General features: G+C 36.0%; 1 protein-coding gene across 3 annotated transcripts; it reads left to right on the top strand.

The window, feature by feature from the left end:
- Nucleotides 1-21: 21 nt before the first annotated feature.
- On the top strand, nt 22-19,370 carry CEP44 (centrosomal protein 44). 3 transcript variants are annotated; one of them, XM_024750503.1, is made up of 12 exons: nt 22-41; nt 1,375-1,483; nt 5,904-6,042; nt 8,629-8,776; nt 9,978-10,124; nt 10,506-10,628; nt 12,679-12,840; nt 14,020-14,226; nt 14,714-14,789; nt 17,233-17,357; nt 17,604-17,641; nt 18,421-19,370. In XM_024750503.1, exons 3-12 carry the CDS (start codon nt 5,954-5,956, stop codon nt 18,461-18,463), a joined length of 1,158 nt encoding a protein of 385 aa, XP_024606271.1. In that variant the 5' UTR covers nt 22-41; nt 1,375-1,483; nt 5,904-5,953; the 3' UTR covers nt 18,464-19,370. The 3 variants fall into 3 exon arrangements, with proteins under 3 accessions (XP_024606271.1, XP_024606274.1, XP_024606273.1); XM_024750506.1 differs by lacking the exon at nt 17,233-17,357; XM_024750505.1 differs by lacking the exon at nt 17,604-17,641.
- Nucleotides 19,371-20,851: the final 1,481 nt, after the last annotated feature.

Here is a 20,851-nt window from a genome sequence, read left to right as displayed (position 1 = left end):
CGGAGGCCTTTGGAGCCCGTTCTTTGCTCGGCCGCTGCTGGGTGAGCGCGGGGGTGCAGGCGGGGCTGCGCCCCGGGATGGGCCGGGGTCGCCTCTCTCTGCTGCCCTAACCGAGGCCCCGGCTGGGGCGAGTGACCAGGGCTGCCTTTTCATCCTTTTAAATCAAGTGCAAGGGAGGAGAGCGCTAGACGTGCCTTGCCCATGAACCCGACTGGGATATCCTTTTGATAACGAAGAAATGGGGAGAGCTCATATTCTCAGATCAGGTTGTAACTTAGGGTGGGAAGTCCTAGACGGACCGATTCTTGCTGTTGGAGCCTCTGAGCTGAGGGGCAGTCCGGCTCCTCGGAAATACTGATGAGAAGGAAGAGCTGAGAATAGTTGATGTTTTCCTTGCTTTACATTTCCCTAGTGTTTCAGTGTTTCTCCGCTTTTTCCCTTACCGTAAAAAAAAAAATCAATCTTGAAATTTGGATTCCGGAATTAGGGCTGTAGTAGACTGTTTTTCTAAAATTATCCACAAACCTTTTAACGGTTTTATATATGAACACAGCAATCCTACAGAGTTATATACTTGACCCTTACTCCCCGTTTTCCCCAATTGCAGGCTCAGCGGCCATGGCTCACGGGCCCAGCCGCTCTGCAGCATGTGGGGTCTTCCCGGACCGGGGCACGAACCCGTGACCCCTGCATCGGCAGGCGGACTCTCAACCACCGCACCACCAGGGAAGCCCTCTCCTCTATTTTTGATAGATAATATTTAGCGTTATGAGCTGTCACAAACTCTTAGCCCTCGACCGTCATCTTTACACCAGTCGGTGTAGTTGCTTCATTCTGAACAAAAATCACTGAGTTCAATGGCGTTCCATTGGGAGGCATCATTTAATGACCTCTAACAACGGTGAGATTCAACTAGATTAAAAATCTTAAAAATGCTATTTTATACCATTTCCACGATGTCTCCTGTAATAAATTCAGTGGGGCAGACCTAACTAGTCGCAGAGAACTTTCTGGAGGAAGCTAGGAAGCAATATGAGACCATTTTAATGGTTGAATCTGTGCTACAAGCTGAGTGATATATGCTTTTGTCTTTTAATTTCTTTTTATAAGGGTTATAAAGCGAGAATGTTAAGCGATTTCTTAAAAAGTTACTTTTCATGTCTGAAACTACTATGTTTAAATGTGCACAAGTCCTAAATTGGCTTTTTTTTTAATGTCTTAATTTCTAGGATTTTTTTCAGTTTTATAATAGAAAAGTAAAGCCTTTCATGAAAGTGTAGAGCAGTAGCTGTAATTTTTTTCTATAATACTCAAAAATGTTTTAACCCCTTTGTTTTTTCTATCCTGTTTATCACTTATCTCTTTCACCTGCAGATCCCAGCTGTACCTGTATCTTACTCTTCTTCAAAATATTTATTCTGCTGGTACTGAAGAGGATGTGTTCCAGGGACATACTTTGTTGTCAGAAATTCCATTACCAAAGGTAGAAATAATGAGACATTGGTATATGTTACAGGACTTCAGAGAAAGGAAGGACGGAAAGATACCTTAAAGTGTTAAATAAGACAAAAATTCCATGTACCGCAAAGATGGAACATACATCTGAAAGGATTAAAGGAAGTCTGTGGGAAGAGATAAAATTTATATTAAAATTATAGAATGTCTTAGGAGAAAAGGTCCCCCTAGAAGAATTGTGTTACGATACGTGGGTCTGGAACTTAAAACGAGCTAACACCTACTATATTGGCCAGGGGCAACACCCAAGAATATATATTTTTTTGCATTCAACAGCCAGATTAGTTCCCACTTTGTCTTTCCCAGGAAAATAAAGACTGGTCTTGGGAAGTCATCTTCAACCGCTTCCATATGCACATAAATCCCCCAGTCATCCTAAAAGATGTTAAAGAAGGTTTACCCTTCTTGGCCAATATATTGTAGAATGTGATTTTTAGGATCACTTCCTCTTTTCTCTAGTTCCCTCCCATTTGACACTACTTGAAATTCCCTCTGCCTAAAAATGTGTTTAGTTGAAGTAATTGGTTGGCTGAAAAATATTGACTAAAACCCACGCGTGAGCATTTAAAAGTATATTCAATAACGTGTTCTTTACCATTTTGATAAAGGAGAGGAAGCTTGGAACAGGAATGTTCTATGTTCTTTAAGAGGAGGAAAGGGTACAGAGCTGGGTGGCCAGTGGCTTAAAATAGAAAGCTTACTAAATTTAGGATTTGGGGAATTGCTAGCCCACCTCTGGTTATGTGTAGATATAGGGAAGGTGTGTAAGAAGGTGATTTGTATCCTAGGCAGCTGCTGGGATGTTGACTAGGGGGAAATGACCGTACTCACTCTACTTCACCTGATTTATGTGTTGTTCTGTTTTGTTTTTAATGTCAGTGACCTATTTTTCTATTTGTCTTACATTTTACATGTAGATCTTCAACAACATACCTGGAATTAATTATGAAGGATGTGAGGTACTCTTTACATCAAGGGGTCAGGATTTATTTATCCCATTTGGATATTCAGTTGACACAGTACCATTTATTGAAAAAGACCATCCATTTTCCAGTGCTACTCTGCATCAACTTTGTCATAAGTCTAGTGTCATTGTATGCATGGTCTATTTCTGTACGTTATTCCATTCCATTGTTCTGTTTGTAGATATTTTCAATAATTCTAAATTTAACTTTATACTGAGTCTCACTATCCAGTGGTTGAATTTTCCAATTTTGATCTTCTTCAGCATTGTGTTATTTATTGTTTATCTTTTGCATATCTATGCAAATTTTGGAATCGGCTTGTCAATTTCTACCTTTAAAAAACTGCAGGGAGTTTTGGGGAGGGATGGCATGGAGGGAATACATTGAATTATGGATCGACTTACTGAGTCTTTAAATCCTTGCTCAAGATGTAGACCTCTTATTTAGGGCTTCTTTAATTTATCTCAGTGAAGTTTTCTGGATTTTTTGTTTTGAGGTCTCACAGATCCGTTTTACATTTATTCACATGTTTATGATATTGGAGGCTAGTGAATTATTTACACATATATTTTTTAACATATTTAAACATAATTTAGAAACTATTTGGGTAGTACAGAGAAATAACAATTGATACTTGTATATTGGCCTGCTATCCAGCAGCCGTGCTAAATCCATTTGATTTCTTTTGGATTTTTTCAAATACAATTATGTTGTCTGTGACTAATGACATTTTTATTTCTTCCTTTTTAGTCGTTATTCCTTTTATTTCTTTTTCTTGTATTTTTGTACTGTCTAAGACCTCTAGTACAGTATTGAATAGAAATGGTGAGAGTGGATAAGCTTGCCTTTTCCCAGTCTCAGGAAGAAAGCTTTCAGTATTTCACCTTTACATATGATGTTTGCAGTAAATTTTTTGTAGGTATCCTGCAGATAACTGCAGGCAGTTCCCTTCTATTCCTAACGTCCTAAGAATTATATCCTAAATGTTGAATTTTATCAAATGCCTGAGTTTGTTGTTGTTTCAGCTTTGACCACTGGAAGCTGTTTCATTTGGTTCCTGTGTCCCTATGACATACGTGTGGGATTGGTTTGTTTGTTTTGTGTGTAATTTCTTACTTTCTAGAATTATATAATGCCTCAGGCTCATCTCATATATTTCCTGACCCAGTCCTAGAATTGGCCATTTCTCCAGGAATCCAGCATTACACATATTCTGCATCTATACTAAGCTAAACATGAGTTCATACTTGCATGTCTAACTAAACCATGAGGCGTGGCTCATTCCAATCTCGTCCCCTTGCTTATCTGTAAATTCCCACTCCAGCAGTGCGAATCCTGGCTTCTACTATTTAGCCATCCATTTGCTTAACTGTTCAATTCCAGCATATATGTGGAATTAACTCATATGTACACGGGAAACAACTTTATACACTGGAGTACAGTGTTTCTGTGCAGCTCATTTTGCCTTTAGTCTCACAGGCTCCACTCATTCCCAAAGTTACTTAGCAGCTTTTCCATCCACCCCCTCTGTGAGGTAGCTTTGCACATTACCTGTATGTGACCCTCCCTCTTACCTTTGAATCCTTGCAGCCGTGGTCTCTGTAGTTTTTATTGTCTCTACAGTTTTGCCTTTTCCAGAATATCATAAAATGGAAACCAAACAATATGTACCCTTTTCAGACTGGTTCCTTTTACTTAGCAATATGCATTAAGGTTCATTCGTGTCTTTTTGTGGCTTCATAGCTCTTTCTTTATTGCTGAATAATGTCCTGTCGTATGGATGTGTTAATTTTTTAAACTCATTTGGCTATTGAAGGACATCCTGACTGCTTACAGTTTTGGGTGATTAGGAGCAGAGCTGCTGTAAACATTTGCATGCAGGATCTTGTATGTGCCTTAAATTTTCAAGTCACTTGGGTAAATAACTCTAAGCACGATTGCTGATTGTATGGTATTTAGCCTTGTAAGAGTCTGCCAAACTGTCTTCCAAAATGGCTATGCGATTCGCATTCCCACCCACCAAAAATGAGAGTTCCTGTTGCTCCATATGCTCATAAGCATTTGGTACTGTCAGTTTTTTGGATTCTAACCATTGTGATAGATATGCAGTGGTATCATTTTTTAAATTTGTAATTACTTAAAGACATTCGATGTTGAGCATCTTATATGCTTACTTGCCATCTGTGTATCTTCTTTAATGAGATTTTCAGATATTTTGCCCATTTTTAAATTGGCTTGTTTGTTTTCTTACTCTTACATTTAAGAATTCTTTGTATACTTTGGAAACAAGTCTTTTATCCAGTGTGTGTTTTATGAATATTCTGACTGCAGCCTGTCTTTTCATTTTCTTAACAGTGTATTTTGTAGAACAGAAGTTTAATCTTAATGAATTCCAAGTCAATTTTTTTATGGGTTGTGCTGATATTTTCTAAAAACTCATTGCTAAACCTGGGGAATCAGAGGTAGTTGCCTATAGCTGAGCAAGTTATATGTGTCTGGGGGTGGGGGGTGGGAGGGGAAGCAGAGGGAAAGTAAAAGTCTGGGGTTTAGCAGCTTCTTATACGGACTTTCAAATAATCGTTCTTATTTCAAGGCCATGGCCTTACCCTTCAGCCTTTCAGAAGTATCAGGTCCCCTCATTTCTGAACCTGTTGCTGTTGTTGGCTTTCCTCCTAAACAGGAGGATGGGATTGACCTACCTTTGCTCTGCTAGGTTGGTTATCACCCATCCATCCATTTTCCATCTTCCAAAATTTTGTTGACGCATCCTTTGTCATGTGGAATCCCCTCTGGTTTTCTTTACCCTGATGAGTATATATGGTTTCTAATCATTTACTTTCATTTTAGTGGTGTTTAGAAAAGGGAATGAAGGTAACATGCATTTAACCAGCTGCCATATTTAACCAGCTGAATTCTGAATTTGTTTTAACTTATCTATTTTTTTTTTTTAAGCAAACGATCTGATTTACAACTATGTAAGTTCAGAACCCTGGGAATACTGACCAAATCTGTGCTAAATTTCTTTGTCTCCATTTCTTACTGATTTTTATTATGTACCCTTTATAAGCATCCACAATACTCATTGATGGAGATTATTTTAGGGTGATGTGTCTTCCCAAATTGTACTTTGTTGTACCATTAAGTATTTGGGAGAGTGTCATATGATATCAGACACACTGTTAGAAGATGAACATAAGGCAAACTTATTTTTTTAGTGAAAAAATATTGAGGGGGGAAAAGTGCACCTGACATTCAGGAGTATATGGAAGGTACAAGACGTTACTACACCAGTAGGGAAGATGAATTAGGGGAGAAATAGCTAAGATAAATATGGTAAGTGTGTACGAGATTGAACAAAAGAGATTAGAGAAGCTTCAAAGATACAAAGAGTTGAGCAGTGTTTCATGGATTTTTTTTTTTTAGGTGAAAATTTAGATAATTTCCAAAGCTGGAGCTGAATCGAATGTTAAATAATGGCAACAGGTGACTTAAAAAGAAGCTTACGGAACCTAGAACAAGTGCTTCGCTCGCTGAATTATCCTAGAGAGGTGGATTGTGTAGGGTGAGCTACAATATCAAACTTCTTTGTATTATTTTCAGTAATGATGTGAGGTAATGCTTGACATGAGGGGAGTATCTAAATAAAAATCTGGATTTTATCTGGGTCCTTTACATTTTTTCCTTGAAATGACTAAGAGACTTTTAGAAAGCAGTCAGGAGTTTGTTTCTAAGTAGGAATTAATGACAAATTCCAACTCAGGAGATTTAAAACAACTTTTAGAAGTAGGAGCTCAATATTGTTAGAATCAGGTGTGGTCTCTATACAACGTTTAATCTCACGGAAGTGTAATGGATTTCATTAGTTCTGTAATTTACCACCCTTGCACACTGAGTTGGGTGGTATTCCTTTTTGATCCGGGAGAGTCTAGTTAATAGATTTCTTATGACAATTTATACCATGTTTGAAGATTGTTATTAAGCTATCTCACTTAAACCTTTTGCTTTAGTTTCCACTTTCCAAGTGTGACTTACTCGCCTTTGTAGAATGTCACAAGGTACATTTCTTCTCTAATTCTGCCAACCTAATACAGTACTCCCATCATCCTCTTATCGTTTAATACCTCTTTTTCTTCCTCCCTGGGATGGCTGACTGGTTAAATGTTTCCCCCCCACTAGAATGCAGCCTGACATCTGGGGCTTTTTGTTTAGTTCACTGCAGCCCCCCACATCTAGAACTGCCTGGCACATCTTAGAAGCTAATTAGACATTTATTCAATGACCGTGTCGAGGGACAAGTCCAGATTAGGCATATGTTCAAGAAGTGAGGGAAACTGGGTTGGTTTAACCCAGTAGAATCCTAGATAGTCTTGTAAACTAGGGAAAGCTAACCAAGAGAAGGCTGCAAGTGAATGGATACTGAGGAGACTAAGGAAGCTTTAGCTCTGATGACTGTTATTACGAGCATCGTATGTGAGGAGCAGAAGGCATTCCCTAGTCTGCTCCCACAGTGTGTACCAGTCGTATACTGGTTCCTCAAAACAGGGAAATCTCTACTATCCAGACTGGCAGGGGCTGAGTCAGTTTGAGTAGCCAAGTTTTCTTCTTCCCACTTTAAGTATTAACATTTTAACAGACATTTTGGTTAGGAATAATTCTAAAATATACTGATGATTCTCCTGTCTTCTGAATACAGCACTCAAACATTTGATTTTCTTATTGACCCAAGAGTATCATTAAGAACAAGTTTAGATTATCTCATAAGACAGTAATGTCTGCAGGGTTTATTGAGACGGGTAGTGCTACTTGCTGCTGCTTCAGGTTGCGCTCCCCGATCCGACATGCACACGTACACGTACAGATACACACTCCGCGTATTTTGATTCTGTATACTTTTTGCCATTTTAAAATTTTTTCCTGACATCTGCTGTTTTTCGTGTTGGCCTGTCAATTTATAATGTCTGTTTCTCTTACTGTTTCTAGTCTAAGTCCTTAGAAACTAGGTAACCAAGATTTTTGAGACTGTTTAACTTAAGAGGTATTAAATGCAGACCTGGCTGTTTTCTATTCATAATGTGGATAAAATGGACACATTTTGCTCTAAAAAAGTACTTTTTCAGTTCCTGTTTTGAAGTGTCTTACAGAGAGACAAGGTTGCTAGAGCAGTTTTCTCATTGGGTAAATTATAATTTTACCCACGAACATAAAAGAGAAACAATTTATGTTTGTCCTGCAAAAAAACAAAATATAATCTTATCATATTTGTTCTCTGCCTTATTGAAAAAAATTGGGCAGGGATGGGGAGATTTATGTATGTGTTTGAATTTTGTGGAAAACAAATGTTCTAAGTAAGTACATTATCGCATCAGTTGAACAAATACTTTCTGTGCCTTGTTGTGAGAGAATCAGTGAAGGCACTTCTTGAGAAACAAGATCTGTGTGTGGAGACAGTTAGACAACAGTACAAGGCAGAGCATCAGGTGTCAGATCCTGAACACCTGGGGAGTCGTTCTGAGAGAGATCCTTGTGGATCAGAAAGATGGCTTCACGGGAGGCTTGAGATTTGACTGATGATTCACAAAGAATGAATGACAGATAACAGAAGAGTAGGATACCTTTCTGGGCTGGAGGAATTAGCGTAAGCTAATAAGGTAGATTCCAAATGGGCCTGATGTCAGGGGAAGATAGTAAACTGGTCAGCCTGGTCACAGTTGATAGCTTTTCCAGCCCTGTTTTCCTCATCTGTAACTTAGAATTCCTAATGTTTTCCCTCTGCAGCTTTGTGATAAAGAGCAAGTGAGGTAATGTGAGAAGTGTTTGCAAAACCGTAAAGCCTACTTGTGTACTGTAAGACCGTACATTTGCTTTATTAGTAGGAGAAAATGGGCTAGATCGAGTAAGGCTAAGCTTTGGAAAATCAATAAATACTGTGGTAAATAGACTGTTGGTACTAAAGAGTTTTTGTTTCATAGTTAATTTGCCTATACTGGTTTAGAGTAGGGGATGGAATCTAAAGGGTCTTGTGCCTCACCTAATTATTATGGCTATTGTGTTAAATTATGAGTTTTTGACAGCATTTCTTTTATTTCCCTGATTATCCAACTTCGTGGCATTAAGCTTATTAAAAATCTTTTTCTGTTTTTCCTAACAGTTTGGTAAAGGGAGACACAGCAGCCTCTCTGCCCATCATCAGCTATTCCCTTACCTCATATTCACCTTATGTAGCAGAACTTCTGGTGGACTCCAATGTAGAGCTCATAGCAAAGAATGACTTACGCTTCATAGATACTGTCTACAAGGTATTTTGAATTTATGAAACAATAATTCTTTTAGAAGTCATTGAATGGTTTTCCTAAGATTAATGTTATTATAACTCAAATATATGCCACATACATAGTTGACAGAGTATTTTCAGATGCGTTTATCTCCTGTAAATGCAGTCCCTGTTATAATCAAGATGCCATTCAAGTTTGCTGTATGTGTCATACTCTAATGAATATGAGGACTGGTAATTGTCATTGGTTATCATTTGCCTTTTTTATATCAAATTTTAGTAAAATTTGGTATACTGGCAGAAGTTAGAGAGAAATGTGGTTTTAGTGAGTAAAGTTTGTGGTTCAGAAAATTGTGAGTTAATTTAGTTGTTTATAAGAAGGGACTACAACTTATGTTGGAACAACTTGTGTTCCTTGAGGTCTGAAACCATGTCTTATTATCTACTCTAGTACCTGCACTTGTACTATATGTATCCTGAACTTAATCTCATGTTTGATTTTTCAGAACCCTACTTTGTATCATTAATTTTTGCTCACGTACTGTGGTTTTCTTAACCTTTTTAAAAAAATAGTAAAGCCCATTTATCAAATCAAATCTTGATTTTTTTCTTTTTCAGGTAGAGTTTGATGAAATGGTAGCCTTTAAATATAGTCTCTGTTTAATCTTCCCTTTCTTTGTCTCTCACCCCAGAAAGCTTCCATGGAAGCCTGAGAGGCACTTCTAGGAAATCCCAGGGTCCACAGAGCACACAGAGCAGGTTTTGAAAATTGCTGGTTTAATCTGTATCTCTCATTTTATACATGAGAAATCGAAACTCAGTAGCCTACCAACTTGTCTAAAAATCAAGTCATGATTTCTATAAACAAATAGAACTGTGGTTTTCTGATATCTGCTATAGTAATCTTGTTCAGCGAGCTAAGGAGTTTTTTTTTTTTTTTAGTACCTATGAGGATATTTGAACTTTTTATATCTTTTTTCATCTCTCTGGACAGCTATCTATCCTCTGGTACATCCCTAGCTAACTGTTTCCTACCTGTTCTCCTACCTGGTCAGGACTCACAGCACCCCTACAGGTTTCTTTAGTGCCCTATATATAATGGCTTAATCCTCCCCTCTCGCCTCTCAAAAATGGCAGTATATCCCTGACCAGGTGGTCATTTATAATTTTGGATTTTTGAAAGAAATTGCTCCCAATTATTTCATTGATCTGTTTCCTCTTTACAGCTTCTTCGTGATCAATTTAATTATAAACCAATCTTGACGAAAAAGCAGTTTCTCCAAAGTGGATTTGCAGAATGGAAAATCCAAATTATATGTGATATTTTGAATTGTGTGATGAAAAAGCACAAGGAGTTGAGTGGTCTTGAGAAGGTAATTTTATTAATAGATTTTAACTTAGGCTAAGTTGCTATATTTTAATGTTAAAAAGTCAATACCCTAGTCAGCAAATTAATGCATAGTGCAATTACTGCACTATTCACAGGTCTGGGTAACCTTACAATGCCTGATGTTTGCTTTAAATACTAGTGACTTGTTTTTGCACATTTGTGACTTGGAGCTACTAGTCCTAAACTAATAGTTCAAACATAATACATTTCCATCACTTTGTAGTTTTCAAGAGACGTGTAGTCTCATTAGACTCGGCATTATTTGGCAGTCACATTTCATATGAAAATTTAAGTGATAGAGGAATTTAATATATACATCATGCTTTCCCACATAATTTATGACATCTTAATACCTTTTTTTTAGGCTCCATCACAACAAAGAAAAAAAATCAGTTCTGCTAAGTCAGAACCTTGTTCAAGCGCTGAGAAGACATCAACTGAACCTGTGGGCATTGACGTCACTGGCAGGTTTATGACTTCGGGAAAGGTGGGAAAATACAAAGAGAATGCATCGTGTAGTGTTAAGAGTTACCTACCTAGTCAATCCAACGTATAAGGTTCACTTTTCTGACTAGCATCTGGTAAAACATTCTGCTTAGACATTAGAGTGTAAGGATTTTTAACAGTGCATATCACATATTATCTGGGAACATTCCTAAAGTTATAAGAAGAGGGTAGAAACGTACAACTGAACAGCCTTTCTCTTTATATTTCTAATCTTTAATTCTGCCTCTTGCGACCATGAACATTTGCACTTAATTACGTATCTAGTCTTCCTAAAGACCCTCCCTTTACTTACAGTGATAGGTCACGATTTACGTACATTCATATTTCTATACCAGGACTGTGAATTATCCAATGATTGATAGTTCCTTAAATCTATAATCTGGTTTTGGGGTAGTGTTTTGAATATTTTCTCTTTGTTGGTAGATATCTTCCCTGCCCTTGTCTGCTTCAAGCACCTGTAGCTGAATGAGTCCAATGCCTTTAGGGATAGTTTTTCCATCTCCAAGGGAAAATGAAGCCAAAATATTATTTTATAATGGTAAATATACTTTCAGCTGTCTTCCACCTTGGGCAAGCCCTTTGAGATTGAAAGATAGACTACCAGATGAATAACCGATGTGTCATTAGATAAAGGAATGTGAGTATTTTTTGGCTGAAGTAAAATCTAGGGAATTATTTTTCCCCAATTCAAAATATGAGTTATATAAACAGAATCTGTGAAGATATTTATACTTTATGCCATTTTAAAAAGTAGTGACATTTAACTGTAAGAAAAAGGCTCTTATGTCAGTAACTTTTAAAAAAAATATGCCTGTTTTGCTCCAGGTGATGAGGGCAATATGAAAAGGAATGTAAGTGTCTTGTATCCTTTCCCAACTAGAATTTATCTAAACAGGGATTTTCTTACACTGATTTTTTTATATTCCTTGTGCTTAGCACAGGATTAGGTCCACTGTAAGGTCTAAGTATGAGTTGATAGAACTGAATGCATTTTTCAATCTTCTATTTCAGTATGGGGGCTGAGGGGTGATCTAAATTGTCCTAACAAAGAAAGATAAAAAATTTGAAGACATCAGACTTCTTAATTTTCGTAAGATAAAGTTTCCTTTGTTATCCATCAGAATTTTGTAAATTACATCAAATTCTTAATTCTCAGAAATTTGAATAGTGATTAAAAGTATTCCAGTTTAGAAAAGTTGGAGTAGTAAGTGCATTCCTTTGTTTACATGAAAAACTGAGTCAATACTGAAGCAAGTTGTCTCCTCCCCAGTGCCTTCTCTGGGGTGGTAGTTGTGACTTCTATGTCACATGTGCTGAGTTCATGTTCATACGTGGATTGCCCGTAGAAAAGGAAGTAGGCAGAAGAGTCCTACGTAAATGCGGTTTGACCTGGTGCCTTTACTCTCAGGACTTTCCCTTAGTTTGAATTGTTATTGACAGTTTTATGTTTTGTTTAATTATTATTTAAATAATAATTTAATTTAAATAAATTAAATAACAAATTATTTAATTTGTTTAGTTATTATGTTTTGTTTAATACAAAAAAAAAATTGTAATGAGTCCTACTCATAAAGCCAGTTCTTGATTATCTACATGTGAATAGTGTGTTAACCTTTTAAAAATAACTTCTTCTTATGGAACATTTCAAACCTGTTCAGAAGTATCCATTCTGTGATTCAGCAATTTGTCAACTCTTTGCTAATCTTGTTTCTTCTTAATTGTAACCACTTTTCCCAACATCTTTTCTCCCAAACCTGAAACCATTTGAAACAAGTCCCAGACATCACTGAATAAATATTTCAATACTTTTGTAAAATATAAGAATGCTTTTTAAAAATCATGACCACAATTGTATCATCACACCTAAAATAATAAGTTTGTAATATTTAGTATATGCATATGTGGTAATTTAAACTTCTGTAAATCTTAAATGGAAGATAGGATGTTTCTTTTGAAAAATTACTACGTGTATGTTTAAAAATAATTGTGGAGAACAGGGAAGTATCTCTGACATGTTTTTCTCTGTGCAGAAGAAAGCTGTGGTGATCCGGCACCTGTACAATGAAGATGGTCCTAACATTCCTGAAGATACAGTAACAGATGTTAATGAAGCATTTGATATTTGTGACTTAAAGGCTGCTGAAATAAAGATTCCTGAATTACAGGTTCCTGAAATTAAGTGTGAGCGGCAAGTAAGAATCTGGGACTTCTTTAACAGATGCCAATATTTCTTGCTTTGATATACGTGATTATTTCCGCATCTAATCTTTGGAATGTTTCTAAATTATTGATTGTGACATGTTATCTTTGTTACCATTACTTAAGAATCAATAAGTCTTACTGAATATAATTCAGAAGATATTATTTGCTGCTTATATTTAGGGTACTAGGAGAGATGTCATGGGTAATGCAAAGATGAATAAGACATAGGACTTGACTTCAAGGAATTGACAGTCTGGTGAGAGATAGAGATATACTACTTTGTTTAGTGAAGGTTCTTTATCACCTCTTCCCCATATTGATGAATGGAAAAAAATGGTGCATTACCACCTTTTCATTTTCCTTTTGGGGCCCTTGCTGTCTTTTGCTCTCTTTCTCTCGGAATATCGTTGCTATTACTTTATTGCCACAGACCCCATTATAGTGTCTCGTCTCTACTGCTTCTGTTAAAACTTCTTTTTCTGTCCGTCTTCTATGTCTTGTGACTTCTGTACATCTTGGTATACAGTTGGCATTTAAAAACTACCAGATGGGGCTTCCCTGGTGGCGCAGTGGTTGAGAGTCCGCCTGCCGATGCAGGGGACACGGCTTCGTGCCCCAGTCTGGGAGGATCCCACATGCCGCGGAGCGGCTAGGCCCGTGAGCCATGGCCGCTGAGCCTGTGTGTCTGGAGCCTGTGCTCCGCAACGGGAGAGGCCACAACAGTGAGAGGCCTGCGTACCGCAAAAAAAAAAACTACCAGATGACCATTAGGCTTACTTCCCGTTTATAGCAAACGGAACAATCTCATTTCTCGGTCATTTCCTCTTAGCTTTCTGCTAGATCTAGTTAAAAGAAGCTAGTCACTTATAGTTTTATTATACAAACTGATACTGTTCTAAGAGCTTTATACAAATTAATCCATTTAATCTTACAAGACCCAAATGAAGTTGGCACTCTTGTCACCTTTTTTTTAGATAAGGAAATTGAGGCATCGGGCATCTCGCATGAGCTAGTTTAAGTGTCCAAGGTGCCTGCTCCAGAAGTAGCGCTCTTAACTCTCATGCTGTCCTGCCTGCTGTAACTATTGAAACAACACGTGGAAATGGGAATACACTGAATTACAGGTATTTTAATCTGTGTAATATTTTTAATCTTTCTGATCATTTTAGGATACAGAAGTCAATCCTGAGATTATTGCACTACAGACTATGCTTGCTGAATGCCAAGAAAAGCTGAAGAAACTGACTTGCATAGAAAGTAGATTAGAATCTTTGGAAGAAAAAATGAAAGGGAAAGTGATGGTGAATGAAAAAACCTGGGCTGATCTTCTAAGTCGTGTCACTCTTCTTGAAACAGAAATGCTTTTATCTAAAAAGGTATTTTCTTTCCTTTACATTTATAGAATATCTCAAGATACAATAAAGTAATTCCTTTGTTCATTATTATTCTCTTATTTGGAATGTTAAATAAGAGAATACTTAGGTAATGGGAAGTGTTCAGTTGGGATGAAGGCCTGTTTAGGAACACCCTGTTTGGTGATGGTTGTTGTGACTATTGCTTTTCTCTTCATCAAATAAGATGATCTGACAAACTTGTGAGCTGAGCTTTTAGAGACAGTTATGTCATTTCTGGTCCTAGTCTGTCTTTCCTTCCTAGAAAGTTAGTAGATTCAAGTTTTCTCTCTCCTTCCACATTTAAGAGATCATTTTTTATAAGTAGGAATTTTATGTTTTGCTTGTAAATAAAATAATCAAAAGTAAGTATTTATTATGTCATCTATATATTTTATGCTTAGCAGTAAGAGCATAAAAATGAGAACATATCTTTTTATTTTATTCTAAATACTAAACCATGTCATTCCAGAATGATGAATATATAGAGTTTAATGAGATGAGTGAAGACTGTGCTTCTAGTAGTGACATGGATAATCTCAATCCGGGTAAGTTCTTGGCGTACTGGAATTGGTGATATGGTAAGGAGTTTTCACAAAAATGTTTTTATAGTATTTGGTCATTTTAATTATCCTCAAACCTTATTTTTTTAGAAATTGCAAAGCTCCTAAGAACAAAGAAAATATCAAACTTACAGACTATAAGTCAAGGATTGCTAGAAAAGCCAACTTACATGTCTTACATGTAGTAGTTGCATAAATTCCAGTGTACAAAATTGCAAACTTTTAGAGATGTTTTACTCTTTTAATTGCAAAGTGCTTTAGAATAATAAATGGACCTCCAAAGTTTCTAATTTAAACTTAAGTAGTAGCTTTTGCATATGTAAATAATATATGTAAGAGAAAAAAAAACACATTTGTCAGTAACCTGTAAAGTGTTACAGACCTCTTGCATTTCAGCAGTTCACTGATGGTGATAAAATGAGAAGGACCTAAAATTAGGACAAATCTTCTCCGTGTCACTTAACCTCACTAGGCTACTGACATTGTCATCGTGACGGAGCAGCAGGGATAAGATTTCTGAGCGGCTTTTCAGTTAAAGCTTTAATTTTTTTGATTCTTACACTTTTTGAAAAGACAAAGGTCTAAATTTTGTCGTGTTTGTAATTAAATCATATTTGCAGAAAAGATATTTTGTCCAGTTGAGAATTCATAATGAAGCTAACTTTTTTAATCTGTGGGTGTTTAACCTCATTAAGTCTTTCAGCTACTATGTGTATAACAATTTAACAACAACACATTGTAGTGGTAACTACAGGCCTGCACTGTTCCAACTGCGATAGTAAAACATTTAATTCTCAAAGCAAGATAAGTGCTATTATAACCCATATTTTACAGAGGAAGAGAGATTAAATAACTGCCAAAGGCCATACAGCTGTTGAATGATGGGACGTGTTTGAAAAGAGGCAAACTAGCTTTGATGTTTTCTCTTCAACACTACATATTCAGTGCACGTGCCAGTTTCATTGCACAGAAAACAAGTTCAATAATTAGGTTATTAAATAAAATTATTTGAGATGCATTAAATAAAATTATTTGAGATGCTGCTTCTGGCAGTAGATTTATTATAGACTACAAATTTCAGATTTGGTAGAAGTTGACTTTTTTCCATTTATCCTTCATTCATTACTCAACAAATTTCAAAGCTCAACTCTAAGATCCTTGAGAGCAAGAACTTTATCTTACGGTCTGTCTAATATAACGTCTGTGCTTCTGTCACCAGTATCTATCTGTATATGGTAGAAATCAAGTTTTTATGCATTGAAAGAATGCTGAAGTCTGCTATTTGCAAAACATTGCCTTTTCCAAGTTCGATTTCACCTGTTTGGGCTTAGTACTTTTTAAATAACAGGTTACAGAACATACTTTTAACACATTAGTCCTATGCTAGGACTTAAGAGTGATGAGCAGATAGACCACTATCTGAAATGGATTATAGATTATGAATGATTTGAATATCTAGTCTCAAAAAATGTATAATCTGACCCTGATCAGTTGAGTCAAATTTATGAAGCCTGACACATTACACCTTACCTCTCCATGCTACCTGGAAGCAGAGGGTTTGAATTCCTTTTGCTGTTGAGAGCGACAGTTCACCAGTCTGATCTGAGGATCATGTTAAGTTGGGAATGCTTTTGGTGAAGTTCATGCCCATTAGTAAGTAGAGGAATGGAGCAAACAGCCAAGAGAAGGAGACAGGAGAGACTGTGGCTCCATGAGAGACCAGAGTCCTCATGTGCTAACACTTTGTTCCCTGATTGAGGTTGTCTGTGTAGGCTTACGGTTAAACTATGTAAACCAGTTTAAATGGGTACCTGATTTCTTTTTTTTTTTTGGCCTTGTTTTTGCAGCCAAATGTACCATGACTAAAAACATAGGGCTTATGAGATTGGTTGGACAGGAACTTATCTCTGATGTTCTATATCCAATTTGATGGTAGGAAAGACTTGCCATCATTTTGTTGAATAATATCCAGATACTGGAAATGGAAAGTTGTTCAGTTCTTTAGAGTAATAAATCTGTGAACCTGAATTTTAAGCAATTTTTTCCCATACATATCAACTTAGGGTAGAATGTTTCCTGATTTTTAGGAAGTACATATAGTCAGTTTTAGTAATAGTTGCCACCATTTTAAGAAAAGAATATACACGGATCAGTAGCTTATTTAAAAATACATTAACCTGCATATTCAATTGATTGCTATCATGATAAAGATAATGTTACTTTTTGTGATCTTTATTGACCAGTTTTTAACATCCAGATCTCCATACGCAGGTCATTATCCTAAAAGAATATTAAAAACTCATCTAGACCTATACCAGTAGGCACTTTATATTGAGAGGTTTATGTTTCTTCCCTCTATACATAAAATTTTAGATATTTGACTCTACTATGAAAGGAAAAGGTAACCTAAAAATTAATTTCTCCACAGATAGAAAAAGCAAAGAGGAAAGGCAAGCAAATATTCCTTTGTCCTCTGGTTATAGTATGGTATCATCCGATTCAACTCCCAGAACCTCAACTATTAATTACTGTGGTTTGAAAGAGATTTCTGAGGTAAGAAGAACTACTTAGGTGATTTCCTCTGTAAGGTCAGGAGAGCAAGCAAGCATTAGATTTAGTTGCAGCAGCCATGGGCAAGAAAAATAGTGAAACTGTAAATCTTAATCTCATAAAAATTCTTTGTGATAAATAAACGGTACTTAATGCAATGTTTTAGACTGTGTTTTATGTGTTCACGGTCCATCTTTGATTATGGTTTACTTTGAGAAATGGCCTAAATTTGTTGCTTTTAAATTAAAGGAAACAACAATCCAGAAAATGGAAAGGATGAAAAAAATGTAAGTAACAGAAAGGGGCAACAGAAATTCATTTCTCTATAGGGAATTGTGTTGGATTACGATATATAAAGAATGTGCATGTGTGTTTCAAACCTTGAAGGTCTCTCAATCAGGTGTGGAATTTCCTTCAATACTCCAGTGGATAATAAATCCACCTCCAGTTATGCGTTTGTGAGATAAGTCACTGTTTTTGTTTCCAACAAGTGATGTAAAACATTGTTAATGGAATTAATTGGAGGTTAAAGAGTGCAGTGATGTTTTTGGTTGATAATCAAGAACTTATCTATTTTTGATAACTACTTTATCAAAATATTAAATTGTGTATGTAGATGGATGGTTTGGAGACATTTTAAGTATTGTGAAAGTATTGCTAGTCCTTTTCAGAAAATTGTTGGTATGGTAGTACTAAATGTGATACTTTTATCTAGTACAAATATGAAATTACATGATTTTTTTAAAGAACAGTTGAAAGAAAATATGAAATGAGATTGTGTAAGATTATCATGTAGCCTACTACTTTAAAAAACTATATATATATTTTTTTTTTTGGAAATTGAGATGCGCCGAAATAACTTATGCTTCAAGAATTAAAGACACATAATTGACTCCAGTTGTTTTTCCTCCCCTTCTGGCCATAGTATACTTATTAACAGTAACTACCTATAAATAATCACTGAAATTTATTTAAGGCTCAAAAGCATAACTGCAGCAACCTAGTTCCTATGCCTCACTATGAATTTGTTATTTACTTAATGTATTATTTATGTATTATATTCCAGGTTTGAAGAAACTGCAGAGTTACTGAAATGTCCAAATCACTAATTATAGAATTTTCTGCATGAACCTCTCTAGGACTTTGGCTCCTGTACATACAGTTCTCTATACAGTTTTAATATACTGTAATATTTTTATGAGAATTTGAATTCCATTTGGTATATTAGCTTTTTCATTCAATGTTGAATAAATACTTAAATATTTTTGTGCTGTGCTTATACCGCTTTACAGTTTTACTATTCTTAGGAAAGCTTAGGTGCCAGTACATTTCTTTTACAGCGTGAAGTCATTCCAGCACTGTATTTTTGTGTTGACATTTGTTGGCAGCGTGCTAAGTAGTTTTTTAAAGTACAGGCTTGTACTTACATCCTGTTGGAAACACTCCACCTGGGACTTGCATGTTGTCCCCAGGAGGCTCTCATACATACCATCTTGCCATCTGTACTGACGAATATCTTGCAATGAAAAGTTAAATTTGCTCATTGAGATTGAAATACAACAAAAATACAGCTATTTCACGCTCAGTCAAAAGGCAGCAACACGCTTTCAGTTAACGTTGAGGAAGTTAGGGCATGGTTCTCCTTTTGTATTTGAAAGCAGGTTGGACAATGGTGAAGATGTGCCGGGTATTTTAGTGCTCTACTCTGTAACACATTTTAAGGGCAGCAGCTCAGACCCAGATGGTGGCCATTCCTGTATTACAAGTTACACAGTGAGGGTTTTTTTGTTTCTTGTTTTTTTAAATGATGGGAAGTTATATATCTTTCTAGAGAGAGAAAAAGTCCTAGAGGAAGTTAAATTAAAAGAAAAATGAAATTCATTTTAAAATACTAGATAAATTCTCTTATTTATTCCTGTGCTTATATAAATGTAATTTGATATTTGTCACCTATGGAACATTAATAGTAAGTTAAAATTCTAAGTAGAGATAACTTTTAAGAAGGCATTTTTAATATTCTACTACAGGTACATGTGTAGTCATCATACTTTAAAATTATGAACTTTTGAAGTTAGCATACAACTTTGAATTTAGTAGTTTCAGTAAATATTTCTAGAATTAATGAATCCAATTAGCTTAATTTTTTCGATTGTAAAAAATTATGAATCGAGATTATAAAAGAAACTACTTTGTCAATTAAACTTCTAAAAATTCAGCATCAGCATGGAATTGTAGCACCACCTTGTGGTTTACATGCCAGTATTTTACTTTTATTGAGATATGTGATTTCCTGTAAAACATAGGATCATATTTTCTCTTTTGAAAAACTCAATTCCAATTTTAAAAAGAAGTGTTTTTGAAATTTTCTTTTTTGTGCAAGAGAGAAGAAAAAATCGTCTTCTTTTCTCACGGTCTCTTTTCCCCCTCCCTCTCCTTTTTCCTTTATGTTAGTGTACATATATACCAATTAGATGATTTTAAACATTTTAAATTTCCTGATATACATTAAGTGTGCCAAGTATAAGTTTCTATTGAAAATACAGTAAAAGATGTCTTATATTATCTAGTGGAAATTTGGAATCCAAATTTTTTTCATACTTTTATCTAACTTAAACAGGAACTAATGAAATCAACACAGAACGCCACCAGACATACTTACAAAGAATCTCACTGTGCTACTTTGACAACGTAATCTTTGGGGAAAAAGAAAGCAAATTTGACTTCTCTGAAGTTATTGAAGAGAGAACAATTATTTGTTGTTCTAATTCTCTTAGAAATAGTAGAAAAAAAGTTTCCCTCTTAGGTAATTAGTAGTTGGTAACCACAGACCAGCCCCTTTTGATTAACTTGAAGGTCTTGAGAAGGTAAGGGAGGGGTGTCCTGGAGAGATTTGGAGCTACATAATTAAACCCGTAGTTAACTGGAATTTTCACTAACTCCATCCCCTTAATTCTCCCGTAAGTGGGATGAAAGGTAATGTATTATACTGCCCACAAAGGCGTCAGCAGCTGGTGTGGCCCTATTTGTACTATGCGCTGTGAATACAGCTGCACAGAGGTCAAATAGAAACACTAAGAATGCATAAGGTGAAGTAAGAAGAAGTAAAGTCAACCGTATGAAAATTCTAGGCAAAGCCAAGGACTATTAAGTTGGAAAAAGTAGTTCTATATTTGTTTGTTTTACTTTAACGCTTTGTAATGTAATGTTTTAACATGTAATACATTCCCTAAAAAATGGAACTTCAAGCCTTTGGAGCTGCGTTTCATGCTACTCATTCCTCACAGCTTTACATCATTGACAGGCACTTGGGGAAGCATTAAAGCGCAAGAGAACCTTGTCAATTTTACAAGTTACAACACTTTTTGAGCTCCAATAACATTATAGGTTTAATTTTTACTTTTTAATAATCCCAAAGTTCTCCTAGTAAAAACGTCAGGTTGTTTATACTACTCATTCAAAGGTGAAGAAAGCGGTAGCGACACTGAGAACGTGCAGAT

The sequence above is a fragment of the Neophocaena asiaeorientalis genome, unplaced genomic scaffold (assembly GCF_003031525.2).
Source record: "Neophocaena asiaeorientalis asiaeorientalis breed wild unplaced genomic scaffold, Neophocaena_asiaeorientalis_V1.1 scaffold180, whole genome shotgun sequence".
NCBI lineage: Eukaryota > Metazoa > Chordata > Mammalia > Artiodactyla > Phocoenidae > Neophocaena > Neophocaena asiaeorientalis.
Note: the sequence above shows the minus strand (reverse complement) of the source record. Positions and strands in the feature narration are given on the sequence as shown.

What these genes read in the sequence shown, in the direction of transcription:
- CEP44 (XM_024750503.1), top strand. Translation starts at nt 5,954, where the DNA reads ATGGCAACAGGTGACTTAAAAAGAAGCTTACGGAACCTAGAACAAGTG. An exon ending in CATGGATAATCTCAATCCGG is followed by an intron (nt 14,790 to 17,232) that starts GTAAGTTCTTGG and finishes ATTTCTCCACAG; the next exon opens with ATAGAAAAAGCAAAGAGGAA. An exon ending in ATGGAAAGGATGAAAAAAAT is followed by an intron (nt 17,642 to 18,420) that starts GTAAGTAACAGA and finishes ATTATATTCCAG; the next exon opens with GTTTGAAGAAACTGCAGAGT.